General features: G+C 40.9%; 1 protein-coding gene across 4 annotated transcripts in view; it reads right to left on the bottom strand.

Moving 5' to 3' along the window:
• Positions 1 to 1,622: 1,622 nt before the first annotated feature.
• The window catches only part of LOC139757748 (acyl-coenzyme A synthetase ACSM3, mitochondrial-like), an 83,838-nt gene continuing 64,654 nt past the window's right edge, over positions 1,623 to 20,806 (bottom strand). For all 4 annotated transcript variants that reach the window (XM_071678499.1, XM_071678500.1, XM_071678501.1 and 1 more), the window contains 3 exons: positions 14,822 to 14,957; positions 7,495 to 7,714; positions 1,623 to 2,654 (listed from right to left, as the gene is read on the bottom strand). In XM_071678499.1, coding sequence (XP_071534600.1) covers positions 2,568 to 2,654; positions 7,495 to 7,714; positions 14,822 to 14,957 — 443 coding nt within the window. In that variant the 3' untranslated portion in view covers positions 1,623 to 2,567. The remainder of the gene's footprint in view (positions 2,655 to 7,494; positions 7,715 to 14,821; positions 14,958 to 20,806) is intronic.

The raw sequence follows: 20,806 nt of genomic DNA, 5'->3' as shown, positions 1-20,806 counted from the left end.
TCTCTTCCTACACGTACACATGCCTTACATCCTCAATAAAAACTTTTCACTGCTTCTAACAACTTTCCTCCCACACCATATATTCTTAATACCTTCCACAGAGCATCTCTATCAACTCTATCATATGCCTTCTCCAGATCCATAAATGCTACATACAAATCCATTTGCTTTTCTAAGTATTTCTCACATACATTCTTCAAAGCAAACACCTGATCTACACATCCTCTACCACTTCTGAAACCACACTGCTCTTCCCCAATCTGATGCTCTGTACATGCCTTCACCCTCTCAATCAATACCCTCCCATATAATTTACCAGGAATACTCAACAAACTTATACCTCTGTAATTTGAGCACTCACTCTTATCCCCTTTGCCTTTGTACAATGGCACTATGCACGCATTCCGCCAATCCTCAGGCACCTCACCATGAGTCATACATACATTAAATAACCTTACCAACCAGTCAACAATACAGTCACCCCCTTTTTTAATAAATTCCACTGCAATACCATCCAAACCTGCTGCCTTGCCGGCTTTCATCTTCCGCAAAGCTTCCACTACCTCTTCTCTTTTTACCAAATCATTTTCCCTAACCCTCTCACTTTGCACACCACCTCGACCAAAACACCCTATATCTGCCACTCTATCATCAAACACATTCAACAAACCTTCAAAATACTCACTCCATCTCCTTCTCACATCACCACTTCTTGTTATCAACTCCCCATTTGCGCCCTTCACTGAAGTTCCCATTTGCTCCCTTGTCTTACGCACTTTATTTACCTCCTTCCAGAACATCTTTTTATTCTCCCTAAAATTTAATGATACTCTCTCACCCCAACTCTCATTTGCCCTTTTTTTCACCTCTTGCACCTTTCTCTTCACCTCCTGTCTCTTTCTTTTATACATCTCCCACTCAATTGCATTTTTTCCCTGCAAAAATCGTCCAAATGCCTCTCTCTTCTCTTTCACTAATACTCTTACTTCTTCATCCCACCACTCACTACCCTTTCTAACCAACCCACCTCTCACTCTTCTCATGCCACAAGCATCTTTTGCGCAATCCATCACTGATATAAGGAATGTAAGTAAATAAACAATATGTGTATGTATATAAGTGTAGATGAGTGAATGGGTCTTTCTTCGTCTATTTCCTGGCAGTACCTGACTAACGTGGGAAATGGTAATCAAATATAATAAAAAAATACTTTTAAATACTATGTCCAAAATAAGAAAGTTCATTGTTCTTTCCATCAACACTGTAAACTTGATCTTGACTGTTTAAATAGTCAAAAAATTTATAAGTATGAGAAGTGCATCAAAAGAACAGAAAGGTGTCATCTGCATAATGCTAATACAGAGTGGTGTGGAACTTAGACAATTACTCAACCACTTGCATTCATGAAAGCCGTAAACAACTTAGCTATGGTGGAGCCAAGAGGTAGACTCATCCTATATTTAGGTGAAAGTAAAATCTTATCATCTAAGGTAAAATATGAGATTAAAACAGACATTTCCACTGGAGATTTAAATCATTTTCTAAGTAGACCAATCACATTGTCACAAGAATCAAAAACTGAACTGAGGCTTGTGTAATAATTGGAAATAATTGTTACTAAATCATTATATACTTAATTTATTGAATAAGAATCACATGAAATAATGTATAATACATATAACAAATTTAGATATTGCTGCCACAATTCTCATTAATTACATAAAAAACATAACTAGCAGGGCTTTATGTAATGGAATATTCACAAGCGAACTTTCTACAGGACAGTTACCTATGCAAAATTTCTCACATTCCATGAAATTTCTCATCTGTGAAAATTCACAGATTATAAACAATGAATTCGTCAGGTGTTGACTGTGAGAGGACAGAAATTAAGAAGTTGGAAAGGTTTTAGGCCGGACAATTATGTGCAGCAAAACTACTAAGATGAACAGGAACATTATTCTTGTGAATTCTTAACAAATCATACAAAATACTAGGTGAACATCATGAAGTAAACATTTAATTTTATAATCACTAATCACACCAAGTTTCTTGAATTTGTTCAAAAATGGGCAAATCTTATCACCTAATGTTGAGACAGTTTTGATGATGAAATCAAAAAACTTTTAGGAATATGAAAAGGAATATTTGTAACATCAGCACAGTCCAATATGATTATGAATCAATATGTCTCACCCCTTATCTGGTCTGCACACAACTAATGATTTATCAGCAGTTGTTTTGAGATAGTTGCTGGCTTTTTTTGGTAAAAAGTCAACTATTCTGGGTACAGAACCATTTGTCTTTACACCCAACTGGACCAGCTTCTGGCAATGTAACTTTTTCCACAGATACAGAAATACAAAATCATCAACTTTGTTGAATAGAAACTTCGGAAAAAAATCATATGATGTATTCATAAAATAAATCATTCGATGTAATTAATACAATAAAGCCAAAGTAGAATGCTATCAATACCCTTAGTTGCTATGTTCATAAAATCTGACATCCTTTCTCCTGATTTTTACATTTCTTAAGCTAATAACAGTGTAGAACATCCTTGATATTTACTTTCTTCCCCATTCCTGGTCCCTCAGTTCCACTCTTCGTATTTTTCCACTAACAGTCTTTGGCAGAGATTTCACAAACTCAATCTGTAAATCAATTCAATTAGCTTAAAGTTCATCTTTTAGATAAGATAACTTTCCCTGGGCAAAAAATAAATACATTTTGATATAACCATTCAAGCAATACTAAAATATAATGGAATAGTCGCTGACTGTTTACTGAAAGTAGAATGCACTGATTTATGGACTGAAAAATCAACATGGAAGATATTCAATTATTATATTTTGTCGCTGTCTCTCGCATTAGTGAGATAGCGCAAGGAAAAACGAAAGAATGGCCTAACCCTCCCACATACACATGCATATACATACATGTCCACACATGCACATATACTTACCTATACACTTCAACGTATACATATGTATACATACACAGACATAAACATATATATACATGTACATAATTCACACTTGCTGCCTTTATTCATTCCCATCGCCACCCCACCACACATGAAAATAACACCCCCTCCCCCAGTACACATGCGAGCTAGTGCTAGGAAAAGACAACAAAGGCCACATTCATTCACACTCAGTCTCTAGCTGTCATGTGTGATGCATCGAAATCACAGCTCCCTTTCCACATCCAGGCCCCACAAAACTTTCCATGGTTTACCCCAGACGCTTCACATGCCCTAGTTCAATCCACTGACAGCATGTCGACCCCGGTATATCACATCGTTCCAATTCACTCTATTCCTTGCACGCCTTTCACCCTCCTGCATGTTCAGGTTCCGATCGCTCAAAATCTTTTTCACTCAAACCTTCCACCTACAATTTAGTCTCCCACTCCTCCTCGTTCCCTCCACTTGACACATATATCTTCTTTGTAAATCTTTCCTCACTCATTCTCTCTAAGTGACCAAACCTTTTCAATACACCCTCTTCTGCTCTCTCAACCACATTCTTTTCATTACCACACATCTCTTTTACCCTTTCATTACTTACTCGAGCAAACCACCTCACACCAAATATTGTCCTCAAACATCTCAATTCCAACACATTCATCCTCCTCTGCACAACCCTATCTATAGCACATGCCTTGCAATCATATAACATTGTTGGAACCACTATTCCTTTACATATACCCATTTTTGCTTTCCGAGATAAGTTTATCGTCTTCCACACATTCTTCAACACTCCCAGAACTTTCGCCCCCTCCCCCACCCTGTTACTCACTTCTGCTTCCATAGTTCCATCCGCTGCCAAATCCACTTCCAGATATCTAAAACACTTCACTTCCTCCAGTTTTTCTCCATTCAAACGTACTTCTCAACTGACTTGTCCCTCAACCCTACTGTACCTGATAAACTTGCTCTTATTCCCATCTACTCTCAGCTTTCTGCTTTCACACACTTTACCAAACTCAGTCACCAGTTTCTGCAGTTTCTCACCCGAATCAGCCACCAGCACTGTATCATCAGCGAACAACAACTGATTTACTTCCCAAGCCCTCTCATCCACAACAGACTGCATACTTGCCCTTCTCTCCAAAACTCTTTGCATTCACCTCCCTGACAACCCCATCCATAAACAAATAAACAACCATGGAGGCATCAAGCACCCCTGCTGCAAACATTCACTGAGAACCAATCACTTTCCCCTCTTCCTACTTGTACACATGCCTTATATCCTCGATAAAAGCTTTTCACTGCTTCTAGCAACTTGCCTCCCACACCATATACTCTTAATACCTTCCACAGAGCATCTCAATCAACTCTATCATATGCCTTCTCCAGATCCATAAATTTTTTTTTTTTTTTTTTTATACTTTGTCGCTGTCTCCCGCGTTTGCGAGGTAGCGCAAGGAAACAGACGAAAGAAATGGCCCAACCCCCCCATACACATGTATATACATACCTACACAGCTTTCCATGGTTTACCCCAGACGCTTCACATGCCTTGATTCAATCCACTGACAGCACGTCAACCCCGGTATACCACATCGCTCCAATTTACTCTATTCCTTGCCCTCCTTTCACCCTCCTGCATGTTCAGGCCCCGATCACACAAAATCTTTTTCACTCCATCTTTCCACCTCCAATTTGGTCTCCCTCTTCTCCTTGCTCCCTCCACCTCCGACACATATATCCTCTTGGTCAATCTTTCCTCACTCATCTCTCCATGTGCCCAAACCACTTCAAAACACCCTCTTCTGCTCTCTCAACCACGCTCTTTTTATTTCCACACATCTCTCTTACCCTTACGTTACTCACTCGATCAAACCACCTCACACCACACATTGTCCTCAAACATCTCATTTCCAGCACATCCATCCTCCTGCGCACAACTCTATCCATAGCCCACGCCTCGCAACCATACAACATTGTTGGAGCCACTATTCCTTCAAACATACCCATTTTTGCTTTCGGAGATAATGTTCTCGACTTCCACACATTCTTCAAGGCCCCCAGAATTTTCGCCCCCTCCCCCACCCTATGATCCACTTCCGCTTCCATGGTTCCATCCGCTGCCAGATCCACTCCCAGATATCTAAAACACTTCACTTCCTCCAGTTTTTCTCCATTCAAACTCACCTCCCAATTGACTTGACCCTCAACCCTACTGTACCTAATAACCTTGCTCTTATTCACATTTACTCTTAACTTTCTTCTTCCACACACTTTACCAAACTCAGTCACCAGCTTCTGCAGTTTCTCACATGAATCAGCCACCAGCGCTGTATCATCAGCGAACAACAACTGACTCACTTCCCAAGCTCTCTCATCCCCAACAGACTTCATACTTGCCCCTCTTTCCAAAACTCTTGCATTTACCTCCCTAACAACCCCATCCATAAACAAATTAAACAACCATGGAGACATCACACACCCCTGCCGCAAACCTACATTCACTGAGAACCAATCACTTTCCTCTCTTCCTACACGTACACATGCCTTACATCCTCGATAAAAACTTTTCACTGCTTCTAACAACTTTCCTCCCACACCATATATTCTTAATACCTTCCACAGAGCATCTCTATCAACTCTATCATATGCCTTCTCCAGATCCATAAATGCTACATACAAATCCATTTGCTTTTCTAAGTATTTCTCACATACATTCTTCAAAGCAAACACCTGATCCACACATCCTCTACCACTTCTGAAACCACACTGCTCTTCCCCAATCTGATGCTCTGTACATGCCTTCACCCTCTCAATCAATACCCTCCCATATAATTTACCAGGAATACTCAACAAACTTATACCTCTGTAATTTGAGCACTCTCTCTTATCCCCTTTGCCTTTGTACAATGGCACTATGCACGCATTCCGCCAATCCTCAGGCACCTCACCATGAGTCATACATACATTAAATAACCTTACCAACCAGTCAACAATACAGTCACCCCCTTTTTTAATAAATTCCACTGCAATACCATCCAAACCTGCTGCCTTGCCGGCTTTCATCTTCCGCAAAGCTTTCACTACCTCTTCTCTGTTTACTAAATCATTTTCCCTAACCCTCTCACTTTGCACACCACCTCGACCAAAACACCCTATATCTGCCGCTCTATCATCAAACACATTCAACAAACCTTCAAAATACTCACTCCATCTCCTTCTCACATCACCACTACTTGTTATCACCTCCCCATTTGCGCCCTTCACTGAAGTTCCCATTTGCTCCCTTGTCTTACGCACTTTATTTACCTCCTTCCAGAACATCTTTTTATTCTCCCTAAAATTTAATGATACTCTCTCACCCCAACTCTCATTTGCCCTTTTTTTCACCTCTTGCACCTTTCTCTTGACCTCCTGTCTCTTTCTTTTATACATCTCCCACTCAATTGCATTTTTTCCCTGCAAAATGCTACATACGAATCCATTTGTTTTCCTAAGTATTTCTCACATACATTCTTCAAAGCAAACACCTGATCCACACATCTTCTACTACTTCTGAAACCACACTGCTCTTCCCCAATCTGATGCTCTGTACATGCCTTCACCCTCTCAATCAATACCCTCCCATATAATTTCCCAGGAATACTCAACAAACTTATTCTCTGTAAATTAAAAACTCACCTTTATCCCCTTTGCCTTTGTACAATGGCACTATACATGCGTTCTGCCAATCTTCAGGCACTTCACCATGAGCCAAACATACATTGAATATCCTCACCAACCAGTCAACAACACAGTCACCCCCTTTTTTAATAAATTCCACTGCAATACCATCCAAACCCGCTGCCTTGCCAGCTTTCATCTTCTGTAAAGCTTTCACTACCTTCTCTGTTTAAATCATTCTCCCTGACCCTCTCACTTTGCACACCACCTTGACCACAACACCCTCTATCAGCCATTCTTATCATCTAACACATGCAACAAACCTTCAAAATACTCAGTCTATCTCCTTCTCAAATCACCATTACTTGTTATTACCTCCCCATTTGCCCCCTTCACCGATGTTCCCATTTGTTCTCTTGTCTTATGCACTTTATTTACCTCCTTCTAAAACATCTTTTCATTCTCCCTAAAATTTAATGATACTCTCTCACCCGAACTCTCATTTCCCTCTTTTTCACCTCTTGCACCTTTCTCTTGACCTGCCTCTTTCTTTTATACATCTCCCAGTCATTTGCACTATTTCCCTGCAAAAATAGTCCAAATGCCTCTCTCTTCTCTTTCACTATTAATCTTACTTCTTTATCCCACTACTCATTACCCTTTCTAATCTGCCCACCTCCCATGCTTCTCATGCCACAAGCATCTTTTGTGCAAGCCATCACTACTTCTCCAAATACATCCCATGGAAGATATATAAAGTAAAATTTCCTGAAGGAGGTTGAAAACATTATGAAAGTTAATAACAAAGCCACTAAATCATGGTGTATATTATCAATTCAAGAATTTCTAAGAATTACCTTTCTTGGATACTTGTATGGGGCTGAACTTTTTTTCACGTGCTCTTGTAACACTGCCACCAGAGACTTGGGATCATGATTTTCATAGTCACTGGCAAGTACAATAAAGGCCTTGACTACTTCCCCACGCTGACTATCAGGGGAGGACACTACAGCAGATTCCGTCACTGCAGGATGTTCCAGCAGTGAAGACTCTACTTCAAAAGGACCAATGCGATAGCTGTAAATGTTAACATGTACTACTCAGTTTTGATTGTCATTGCCCTCGTGAATCACTCTGATGACTCTCGCAATATCATTACCTGCAGTATCATGAACTGGGATGGTCAATATCGTGCCTACTCAAAATGTCCTAATCATTTTATGTTTTTTCTCTTTACAATCTAACAATCTTTTATAGTCACTAGTAAGCACCATAAAGGACTTGACTACTTCCCCACACAGGCTCTCAGGGGAGGACACTACAGCAGATTCTGTCACTGCAGGATGTTCCAGCAGTGAAGACTCTACTTCAAAAGGACCAATACAATAGCTGTAAATGTTAACATGTACTACTTAGTTATGGTTGTCATTGCCCTCATGAATAACTTTGATGACTCGCAATATCATGAACTGGGATGGTTAATAACCTGCCGACCCAAAATGCCTTCATCATTTTATGTTTTTTTTTTTTTTTTTTACAATTTATCAGTCTACCTATATCTTTGATGCCTGTTCTAATTGGAACTCCCTCAAGAGGGTGGCCAAGGCAACAGAGGCTTTATAACTAAAGAAATCCAGTGCCACTTCTTAGCCTTCATGCCTCACCCTTAACAGGCCACTGGCAAAGGGCAACTCTAGTACAGTGTCTGCAGACTCCAAACTAATGTTCATAATGACTACTTGTATTCAATGCTCCTACCCACTACTGTTTTTACCTAATGTTTTTACCTAAATGTTTTTACCTAATGCTCCTGCCTAAATGTCCTTACCCACTATTTCTCTCTTCTGCTCCTACTATTTTACCAAAAGGAATGGTACTCACCACAGGAAAAATCTAGTTACAAAGAATGAGCCGTGGGAGTTAAGTGCTGACAAGTGTTACATATGAAAAGGAGAGATTATATGTTTGTAGGCAGAATGCCAGTGGTCCCCATGTTAGAGAGGCAGAAAGAAAAAACACCTACATAGGTTATAAGAGTGCAACTTGACAACCATCAAAGCACTGGCTCACTAAGCAAAAGCTACTAACTCTCATGATATCCAAGCAGGTAGTAGTGGTAATATACCTCCCTGGTCGTTGGTTGCCTACCAACTACTACCTACCACAATAACTTAAAATCCATATCATCCTTTCAAACTTTGTGATTTCCCTTGTCTCTCTATATCTAAATGTGATAGGTAGGTAGGTAGTAGTTGCTAAGTTGCCAGGGAGGTATATTACCAGTACTACCTGCTTGGGTATTGTGAAGATATGTGATGGCTGCATAGTGAGCCAGCACATTAGTGGAAGTCAACCTGCAATCTTTTTTTATGGACTTCTGGCATTCTGTCCACAGACATACAATCTCTCCTTGTCATACACAACACTTGGAAACTAGACAACACTTCACTCCCACAGCTCATTCCTCATACCTCAAGATTTTCCAGCGGTGAGGACTGTGCCTGTTTTGCCCTGTCTTGAGGCAAAACAGTAGGAGCAACAGATAGTAGTAGTAATTAGTAGGCAGGAACATTAGGTAGAAGTAAAAGATAGGAGCATAAAGTAGTAGTAGTCAGCCCTATTGCCTCCATGGATGCTGAGGACAACTACAAGTACCTTGGCATCCTTGTTGGGGCAGGAGGCAGGCAAAAGTCCTACAGTGCCCTGCTAGAAGAGGGGATCAACAGCATCACCAAAGCTCTTCTAAAACCTCAGCAGAGGGTTATGATCCTTATGGGCCACCTAGTACCTAAGCTCATGCATCGCCTAGTGCTGGTGAAGTCTAGAAGACGCAGTTAGCACACATGGAAAGGCAGGTGAGAGTGGCAGTTCACCGCTGGCTCCATCTGCTGCATGACACACCCTACGCATACTTCCACTTGATGGCAGGGGATGTGGGCTTGAGATACCCAACACTGTCTCAACTGTTTGGTTGATCTGACCCTGTGATTCAGGCAGCAGTCCGGGAACCTGCAGAGTTGGTCAGGCCCCGCATGCATTGCTTGTCAGCAGGCAAGCAACATGATCAAATGCCATCATGCATGGAGGTCAAACTTGATCAGTACCTGTGATGGGAAGGGTCTCGCTCCATCTACAGTTGTACCTCAGGTTAGTAGATGGGTTGCCAGTGGGACGTGTCTCCTGACAGGTGGGGATTACACGAAGACCATCCAAGTGAGGGCAGGAGCTTTACCTACCCCTGCCGAGGCTACCAGAGGCCGACCCAAGAACTCCGGCCTCTGTGACACCAGTCAAAAGCCCAATACACTTTGGCATATCACCCAGGTATGCCCACGTACCCATGGAGGTAGAGTGAAGCAGCACAATAACATCAGTGCCTTTCTGGCTGGCCAGTTGAGACAGAAGGGTTATGATGCGGTGTGTGAGCCTTGCATCCCTACTGCGGAGTCCTTTAGGAAGCCAGCAAGCCAGACATTGTGGCTTCCATAGGGTCAGAGTCTTATGTCATGTCATAGACACACAATCCTCTGGAGTGCTTTGCACTTTCAGCTGCATACCAAAACAAGTGCAGCTATTATGGCACCCCGGACGTCCTTCAGGGTGTATGGGATCTTACTACCAAAGACAGTGCTCATAACATCAGCCACACTGAACTGACGAGGTGCATGGTGTCAAGAAAGGACGAATGCTCTTAGAGGGTTAGGGATTTCCTACTGGGGACCTAGAGGTGTGCTCCATGAAAGCCCTAACCTGGACCCATTCCCTTTACAGGACGTGGTCCAAGAGCACGGGTTGAAATCAGTAGCCTGCCTGTAACATCTGGTGTTGGCCCTCAGGCTGGTGTGGGTGTTCCCCCTTGTCTGTTCGTGACAGGCGGAATTTGGTCGTCCCCCCAAGGATACCATGGCGGATACCAGTTCCTGATGGTGGTTTGACATGGCAGGAGAGTGGATATCTTGGCAGGGCAAGCCTGCTACTCACGTTCATTAGGCCGCAATGGGAAGGCGTGCGGTTCTGGGGAATGACTGTGTGGAAGGTAAGGTAAGGTCATATTCAGACCACTTTTCCTAGCTGCCACTGTCTCTCCTTACTTCTGCCTTTGCTATCTTCCTCTTGCTGATCTACACATCTCCAAATAACAATTTTCACTATCTACACTTGGTTAATACCCAGTTATCTTGCACTGTAGTTAGCTCCTTTCCCAGCACCTCCCATTAATAATTGGGAAATGATGAAGAAATCTAGGAGCCACTGCAAACACTGTGCTAGACTTGCCCTCTGCCAGTGACCTGTAAAGGGTGATGCACTAAAGTCTAAGAAGCAGCACTGGTATTCATTGCTTATGGGGAGACTATTGCAATGGTCACCCCTATTAGGGAGTTCCAGGTGGGAACAAGTGTTTCAGATACAGACTGATATATAAATAGATTATTTACATTAAAATATTACAAATAATCTCTTATAACACCAAGGAAAAAATGTTCCCTCTTTTCTTAGCACCTGAAGGTCCACAACTTGCTTGATCAACAAATGCTGATATATCCTGTTATACCACACTCTTTGGGTTGGGGACCCTGGTACTATAAATTTCAACATTATTCAATGTTTATGTTTTCAAACCAGCCTAAGTCAATTACACTTTTTTTCAGATAACAGTAAACTTTAACAAACACCTGAGTTAATTCAACTGCTTACCATCAAAACAAGAGAAAAGGATCCCTCCATCTTGTGTCTCTATATAATTGCCTATTTGTACAGTAAGGGGAGGGAGTTTTACACTCATGGGACCTTATGTCTTGAACATTCTGTGTTACCAAGCAATCTCTTAAATCATGTATACTATCTGTCCTCTGTTTGCCTATTTGCTTGTCTCCATCTGTACAAGGAGATGTAGGCTGTGAAAGAGATGAATATATGTAGTACAAGAACTGATTAAGACAAAGGGGAATTTCAAGCAAAGATGCTACAGAAATTCCTTTGGGACCTAATGAAATTCATTCTGTAATGGAAGCAATTTGAACAGAAACAGTTCCACATAAAGGATCAACTTATTGTGTAAACTAGAAGTTAGAAGCTCTCATAATCATGTTAGTCAATGTTTCAATTCAACATAGGTTGAGGATATGAGTGTGATACTCATTGGTTCAACACACTACTCCACTTTATATGGATTTCTGATTTTTCAAAAGCTATTAATGACTATTTCAGCAAATGTACCAGGGGGCCCCTGTATGACCTCATACTGCAGTTTTTCAAAAGTGGTATTTGAGAAATGGATTATAAACACTAAAAATAACACTAATACCCCATAACAGTGACATGAAAAAAAAATCACATTTGTTTACTTACACGTATAAATATTCTTTTCCTTTAATCTCAAAACATTTCAAAATAGTTTAAGTTTCTGTGTTTGTGCAAACCCTTTTCAGGGCTGAACTGAACCACCTAGAAGCCTCATATTTGGGATGTAAGTATTTCAGAGTCTGGGGACAGTATTAAATGGCTACCATACACTGGACCTTAAGTCTGTTTTGAGGCCACCTTTTCACGAATCAGACTTATTATGGCATTATGTGGTACCTAGAGACCCCATAGTTTGGTGTAGGTAGTACTTCAGGATCTGGGCAAGTGATTCAGATCCTGTATGCTGGACTTGAAGGCCAATTGCAAGCCAATAAAGGTCACCACAATCTTATAGATTACACTAATCACTGCAGTCATTCAAAATAGGTAAGTTAGTAGCTTCAAATTATAAAAGTACCTTAGGATCAAAGGCCAATAAAGGCTACCATTTGAGATTCAGACTTCCTGCAGCTTCATGTAGCACCAGAGATCCTAGATTTTGAGTAGAGGTACTTCAAAATACCGTACAATGGCCTTGAAGGCCATTTTAAGGTCACTCTATCCTTACAGATAGGACTTAATTCACTGCAGTAATCAAAAATACAGGACCAAGCAGCCTAAAATCATAATGGAGGTACCTCAGGATCAAAGGCAGGACACAAGGGTACCATAGCCTGTCTTTAAAGGCTAACTTAAGTCACCTAAGGTTCAGAAGTACTACAGCTTCAGTAACACCTAAAGGCCCATCATTTTAGTGAAAGTACCTCTGAATCTGGATTAGAGAATAAGCTATGACAGGGTGGCATTGAAGGCCTTTCTGAGACCACCAAACCACTCCTGCCTTATAGATTACACTTAATTATCTGCATTCATGTAGAACATGCGACCCAGCAATCTAAAATTATAATAAAGGTGGCTCAGGGATCAAAGGAAGAACCTAAAGGTACCATCCTCCCAATTGTCTGAACATCATACAACTAGACATACACCTTCCTAAAACTAAACTCTCCCAGCATATACAAGTTATACTGTCCCTTGTTTGTTATGTACACCAACATTATAAACACTATTTCAACAAATCACAAGACCCATCAGGCCCATGATGCAACTTCTACAATGATGATACTGAACACATATGGTACCACTTAACCCTATCACTTTTGTAATAGAAACCAGATATCTGATCTGCTGTTGAGCTGTATTTCTGTTCTTGAAAAAGAAATATCATAAACATTAGTGTACAAAGTAAGAAACAATGTTAGAAACCTGACTGACATGTAAGAAATGAGTAAGAGCTAAATAAAAAAGAGTTAGTGTCATATGTTAAGGGGGAAGCCAGGCAAATGCCATGTGAACTTATGAATCGGCATGCCCTCACAGTTTCACATCTCCATTTGCATGTAAATGTTATTTATAAAAATGAATTTGTGATGCAAATTTGAGATCTTTATTTTTTCCGTGTATTTGTTTACAAATACTTGCTCTGTAATATTGTACACACCAAACAGTTTCACTAAAAAGAAATAAAAAGTGATTATGTTCAAATGAATGCTACTTCTGATCAGGAAATATTTATGATAATCATCCATTTATAATGCTTTTTTTGTTTAACACTGTTTACTTTACAATAATTTTTTCATAAAATATTATTCTGTAATAGTTTATCCACCAAAAAAATCATTAGCAATTTTACAATTGCAAAGTGATTATGTTAAGTGCCAATACCAGTTTGGAATTCATTACAATAATCATCAAAATTAAGCTTTGCATGATCACTTCTTCCAACTGTTGAAGAATATATGATATTCTCAGTACACATGCCACATGATGAAATATCAGTCCCTCTAACCTGCACAACCTTAAAGCTGCAAGAGCCCATAAAAGTTGCCCTGGGATTGCATAAATAACTATCAACAGCATATGGTTTGGACTGTGTTACAAACGTGTGTGTGCCCCATGTGTGTTTATGGTGTAAGTGATGTTTTATGTTATAGGATGGCAGAGTGAGGGCCAGGGCCTCAGTTATCTCAGCTTGGAATTCACTTCCCTGGCCGGGTCATCAATCCAGTTATCCTCAACATTTAGGCCTGTCATTCCTCCCACATTAGAGGTGCCAGACGGCTGAGGTCAAGCCAATTCATCAATCCAGTTACCTTCAACACTTAGGCCTGTCATTTTTCCCACGTCCGAGGCACCAGATGGCTGAGGTTAAGAGAAGAGGCAATCTAGGAAATATGGCTTCCTATATATCATCATTACAATCAGAAGTGGCACTCTGGGTCACCCTTCTCCAATCCTAACAGAGACTAGGGCAGCAGGCTGGGGCAGGCCGCTCCTGGCTCGTTCCCCCTTCAATAAAAACCTCTGATGCCAGCTGGGCCACGATTCCTAGCTACCCCGTGGGCCCACCAGGTAAGTGGGTTTCCCTGTCTCAAACACTTAGCCTACAATCACTGTGTAAATTGGCGCCATACTAAACTATACGGTGTTGCACTGCCTCTGTCATTTAGGCCTGAGTGTCATAGTGTATTGTAGCTTGTCATAGAAGTGCCCAATGAATAAGTTTATCTTGAATCATGTTTCTAGAGTCAAATTTTCATTAAGGAAAGAGATCTTCTGGTCTGAAATCTTACCTGAAATACTGAATGTTAAGTGTTAATGTAAATGATTTGTGCCCGATTTAATGTGCTTCTGTTATTGGGTACTCTTTATTTCTTGTATCATAAGCAGTTTTAATACTGGTGTTTGATTTAATATCATAACTCAAAGATAGTGTTATCCATGTGTGTAACACATGTACTGCATATAAATAATCACAACAGCTATTTTTTTCTTACATACCCTCCAGATAAAATAACATCATCTGCTCGTCCAATAAACCAGAAATATCCATCATCATCGTAGTATGCCTTATCACCAGTTAGATAGTAGTCACCAACAAATGCCTCATCTGTTCTTTCCTCACTGAACAAATACCCTGAAAAATAACATTTAACAGTGTTAATTTCCAGCACATTAATGAAACAACATTTAACATCACTTTATTTTCCAGCACATTGATTGTGAACTAAGAGGAGCTCAGATACAGAACAAAGGAGACAAGGGACTGCATTAATCATAAGCAAAAGAAATAGTGAAAGTCTTGGAGAAAGCCTAGTTTCAATTTATGGTTGGACACACACCACTCCTCAGTCATCCTTAAACTGTTAAGAACTATCCCATCATAGTATACAAATATCTATGACTTATATTCCTCAATCTGTCAATCTGTCCATCCATTCATTCATTGCCATATCTTAACCTAACATTCAGAATAGCTACCAGCACTACAGGATAAGAAATGGCACTGGAGTTCACTAGCTATGGAAACTCTATTGTCGTGGCCATCTCGAGGGATTTCACAAAATGGAACAGGTGTCAAATATATAGATAGAAAGATAGCTATAAGCCATCCCTGACTCCTTCAAATGTTGCATGCCCAAGAGCAGTACATCAAAATCACTGAAGAATAAAGCTTTTCTTAATACTATATGAGATAGGAAGCAACAAATTGCTGTATTGGAGGGTATGACCACATGAAGAAAATAGACAAATTTGCCTCACAACTGCACATAACAGGGATAACAGAAGGGAAATTACGACACAAGAAAAATCTGAATATAGGGACTATCTTTGAAATGTGTGGTTTGGGAATGTGTGACATAAATTCTTTGATATGTGAGAGATGAGAACATATGCCAATCTACCAAATGGGCAGCACTAAGAATGTGTAAAATATAGGAAGCTTAATCAATCGATCAACCATCAACATCAGTTGCTTGATTTTTCAAATAAAATCCTTCTCAAAAAAACGAGAAATTACAGTAAACCCTCAATGTAACAGATCCTGATATGATGGATTTTGGATTTAATGGACAAATAATAATACCGTACATTAATTCATAATAAAAAAAATAAAAAAATCTCACTCTACACATCATTTACATTTCATATTACACTAGTTTTTGGTAGTGTGGTGTATCTCTCTTTAAACTAGGTATTCCCAATCACCAGTCATTTTTCAGCACACAAATCCACAAGATCTTCATTTTCATTCACAACACTGAATACCCCATGTGCACCAACTACATCCTCCACTGCCACATTACTCACCTTCACATTTTAAATCACCCATCACTGATACCCAGTCTCGGGCATCAAAACTATTGACACACTCAGTTGCTCCAAAAACATTTGCCTCTCAAGATCTTTCTTCTCATGCCCAGATCCAAAAGTAACAATAATCACCCATCTCTTACAACAATCTAGAATTCACATGCTTACCCTTGAGCTTCATTTCACTCAGAGCCAGAACATCCAGGCTTCTCTCCTTAAACATACTACCTATCTCTCCTTTCTTCTCATCTTGGTTACATCCACACAATTCAGATCCCAACTGGAGCCTTCGAGGAGGATGAGCACTCCCCACTTGACTGCTTCTGTTCTCTCTTTGAGAGACTGAACCACAAGAAAGGGAGGGTTTCCAGCCCCACACTCCCATCCCCTTTAGTCACTTTCAAAGACACACGGGGAATATGTGGGAAATATTCTTACTCCATTAACGCCATATGTCTAAACAATTTCAACACATCCTCTTCTGCTCTCTCAACCACACTCATTTTATTTCCACACATCTCTCTCACCCTTTCATTACTTACTCAGTCAAAGCACCTCACACCACATAATGTCTTCAAACATTTCATTTCCAACACATCCACCCTCCTCCGTACAACCCTATCTATAGCCCATGCCTCTCAACCATATTATTCGTTCAAGCATACCCATTTTTGCTCTCCGAGATAAGGCACTCTCCTTCCACACATTCTTCATCACTCCAGAACTTTTGTCCCTTCCCCCACCCTATGACTCACTACCTCTTCTATGGTTTCATTTGCTGCTAAGTCCACTTCCAGATATCTAAAACACTTTACTTCCTCCAAATTTTCTCCATTCAAACCTACATCCCAATTAACTTGTCCCTCAACCCTGCTGAACCTAATAACCTTGCTCTTATTCACATTTACTCTCAACTTTCTCCTTTCACACACTTTTCCAAACTTGGTCACCAACTTCTGCAGTTTCTCACTCGAATCAGCCACCCGTGCTGTATCATTGGTGAACAACAACTCACTCAATTCCCAGGCCCTCTCATCCCCAACAGACTGCAAACTTGCCCCTCTCTCCAAAACTCTTGCATTTACCTCCCTAACTTCCCCATCCATAAACAAATTAAACAACCATGGGGACATACACACCCTTGCCACAGACCGACCTTTGCTGGGAACCAATCACTCTCGTCTCTTCCTACTCAAACACATGCCTTATATCCTTGATAAAAAAACTTTTCACTGCTTCTAGCAGCCTACCTCCGACACTATATACTCTTAAGACCTTCCACAAAGCATCTCTATCAACCCTATCCTATAACTTCTCCAGATCCAAAAATGCTTCATACAAATCCATCTGTTTTTCTAAGTATTTCCCACACACATTCTTCAGAGAAAACACGTAATCCACACATCCTCTATCACTTCTAAAACCACACTGCTCCTTCCCAATCTAATGCTCTGTACATGCCTTCACCCACTCAATTAATTTATTAAGATTTATTAAAAAACGGGATGACTGAGTTGTTGATTAGTTGGTAAGAATATTCAATGTATGTATGGATCGTGGTGAAGTGCCTGAGGATTGGCGGATTGCATGCAGAGTGCCACTGTACAAAGGCAAAGGGGATAAAAGTGAGTGTTTAAAATTACAGAAGCATAAGTCTGTTGAATAGTGCTGGGAAATTGTATGGAAGGGTATTGATTGAGAGGGTAAAGGCATGTACAAAGCAACAGATTTGGGAAGAGCAGTGTGGTTTCAGAAGTGGTAGTGGATGTGCGGATCAGGTGTTTGCTTTGAAGAATGTATGTGAGAAATACTTAGAAAAACAGATGAATTTATATGTAGCAATTATGGATCCGAAGAAGGCATATGATAGGGTTGGTAGAGAGGCTCTGTGGAAGGTTTTAAGAATAAATAGTGTGGGAGGTAAGTTGCTGGAGGCAGTGAAAAGATTTTACCAAGGATGTAAGCAAGTGTACTAGTAGGAAGGGAGAAAAGTGATTGTTTCCCAGTGAATGCTGGTCTGCAGCAGGGGTGTGTTATGTCCCCATGGTTGTTTAATTTGTTTATGGAATGGGGTGGTTATGGAGGTGAATGCAAGTGGATTTAGCAGCAGATGGAACCATGGAAGCAGAAGTGAGTCACAAGGTGGAGGAGGGGGCGAAGGTTCTGGGAGTGTTGAAGAATGTGTGGAAGGCAAGAACATTATCTCGGAGAGCAAAAATGGGTATGTTTGAAGGAACAGTGGTTCCAACAATGCTATATGGTTGCGAGGCATGGGCTATAGTTAGAGTTGTGCAGAGGAGGGTGGATGTGTTGGAAATGAGATGTTTAAGGACAATATGTGGTATGAGGTGGTTTGATCGAGTAAGTAATGAAAGGGTAAGAGAGATGTGTGGTAATAAAAAGTGAGGTTGAGAGAGCAGAAGATAGTGTATTGAAATGGTTTGGTCACATGGAGAGAATAAGTGAGGAAAGACTGACGAAGAGGATATATGTGTCAGAGGTGGAGGGAATGAGAAGTGGGAGACCAAATTGGAGGTGGAAGGATGGAGTGAAAAAGATTTTGAGTGATCAGGGCCTGAACATGCAGGAGGGTGAAAGGCGTGCAAGGAATAGAGTGAACTGGAATGATGTGGTATACTGCGGTCGACGTGCTGTCAGTGGATTGAACCAGGGCATGTGAAGCATCTGGGGTAAACCATGGAAAGTTTTGTGGGGTCTGAATGTGGAAAGGGAGCTGTGGTTTCAGTGCATTATACATGACAGCTAGAGACTAAGTGTGAACAAATGTGGCCTTTGTTGTCTATTCTTAATGCTACCTCATGCGCTTGCAGGGGGAAGGGGTTGTCATTTCACGTGTGGCGGGGTGGCAACAGGAATGAATAAAGAAAGCAAGTGTGAATTATGGACATGTGTATATAAGTTTATGTATGTATAAATATATATGTATACGTTGAAATGTATAGGTATGTATATGTGCATGTGTGGACATATATGTATATAAATGTGTATGTGGGTGGGTTGGGCTATTCTTTCGTCTGTTTTCGTGCACTACCTTGCTAACACGGGAGACAGCGACAAAACATAATAAATAATACATATATATTCTTTTTTCTTTCATACTATTCGCCACTTCCCGCGTTAGCAAGGTAGCAGCGAATAGTATGAAAGAGAAAAGAACATATATATATTTATTTATATTTATTTTGCTTCGTCGCTGTCTCCCGCATTAGCGAGGTAGCGCAAGGAAACAGACGAAAGAATGGTCCAACCCGCCTACATACACATGTATATACATACACGTCCACACACGCAAACATATATACCTATACATCTCAATGTACACACACATATACACACACAGACATATACATATATACACATGTACATAATTCATACTGTCTGCCTTTAATTGTTCCCATCGCCATCTCGCCACACATGGAATAACAACCCCCTCCCCCCTCATGTGCGCGAGGTAGCGCTAGGAAAAGACACCAAAGGCCACATTCGTTCACACTCAGTCTCTAGCTGTCATGTAATAATGCATCAAAACCACGGCTCGCTTTCCACATCCAGGCCCCACACAACTTTCAATGGTTTACCCCAGACACTTCATATGCCCTGGTTCAATCCATTGACAGCACGTCGACCCCGGTATACCACATCGTTCCAATTCACTCTATTCCTTGCACGCCTTTCACCCTCCTGCATGTTCAGGCCCCGATCACTCAAAATCTTTTTCACTCCATCTTTCCACCTCCAATTTGGTCTCCCACTTCTCCTCGTTCACTCCACCTCCGACACATATATCCTCTTGGTCAATCTTTCCTCACTCATTCTCTCCATGTGACCAAACCATTTCAAAACACCCTCTTCTGCTCTCTCAACCACACTGTTTTTATTTCCACACATCTCTCTTACCCTTACATTACTTACTCGATCAAACCACCTCACACCACATATTGTCCTCAAACATCTCATTTCCAGCACATCCACCCTCCTGCGCACAACTCTATCCATAGCCCATGCCTCGCAACCAAATAACATTGTTGGAACCACTATTCCTTCAAACATACCCATTTTTGCTTTCAGAGACAATGTTCTCGACTTCCAAACATTCTTCAAGGCTCCCAGAATTTTCGCCCCCTCCCCCACCCTATGATTCACTTCCGCTTCCATGGTTCCATCAGCTGCCAGATCCACTCCCAGATATCTAAAACACTTTACTTCCTCCAGTTTTTCTCCATTCAAACTTACCTCCCAATTGACTTGACCCTCAACCCTACTGTACCTAATAACCTTGCTCTTATTCACATTTACTCTTAACTTTCTTCTTTCACACTCCTTACCAAACTCAGTCACCAGCTTCTGCAGTTTCTTACATGAATCAGCCACCAGCGCTGTATCATCAGCGAACAACAACTGATTCACTTCCCAAGCTCTCTCATCCACAACAGACTTCATACTTGCCCCTCTTTCAAAAACTCTTGCATCCACCTCCCTAACAACCCCATCCATAAACAAATTAAACAACCATGGAGACATCACACACCCCTGCCGCAAACCTACATTCACTGAGAACCAATCACTTTCCTCTCTTCCTACACGTACACATGCCTTACATCCTCGATAAAAACTTTTCACTGCTTCTAACAACTTGCCTCCCACACCATA

This window comes from Panulirus ornatus, chromosome 28, assembly GCF_036320965.1.
Source record: "Panulirus ornatus isolate Po-2019 chromosome 28, ASM3632096v1, whole genome shotgun sequence".
NCBI lineage: Eukaryota > Metazoa > Arthropoda > Malacostraca > Decapoda > Palinuridae > Panulirus > Panulirus ornatus.
The sequence above is the reverse complement of the archived record's forward strand: the minus strand, read 5'-3'. Positions and strand labels throughout refer to the sequence as shown.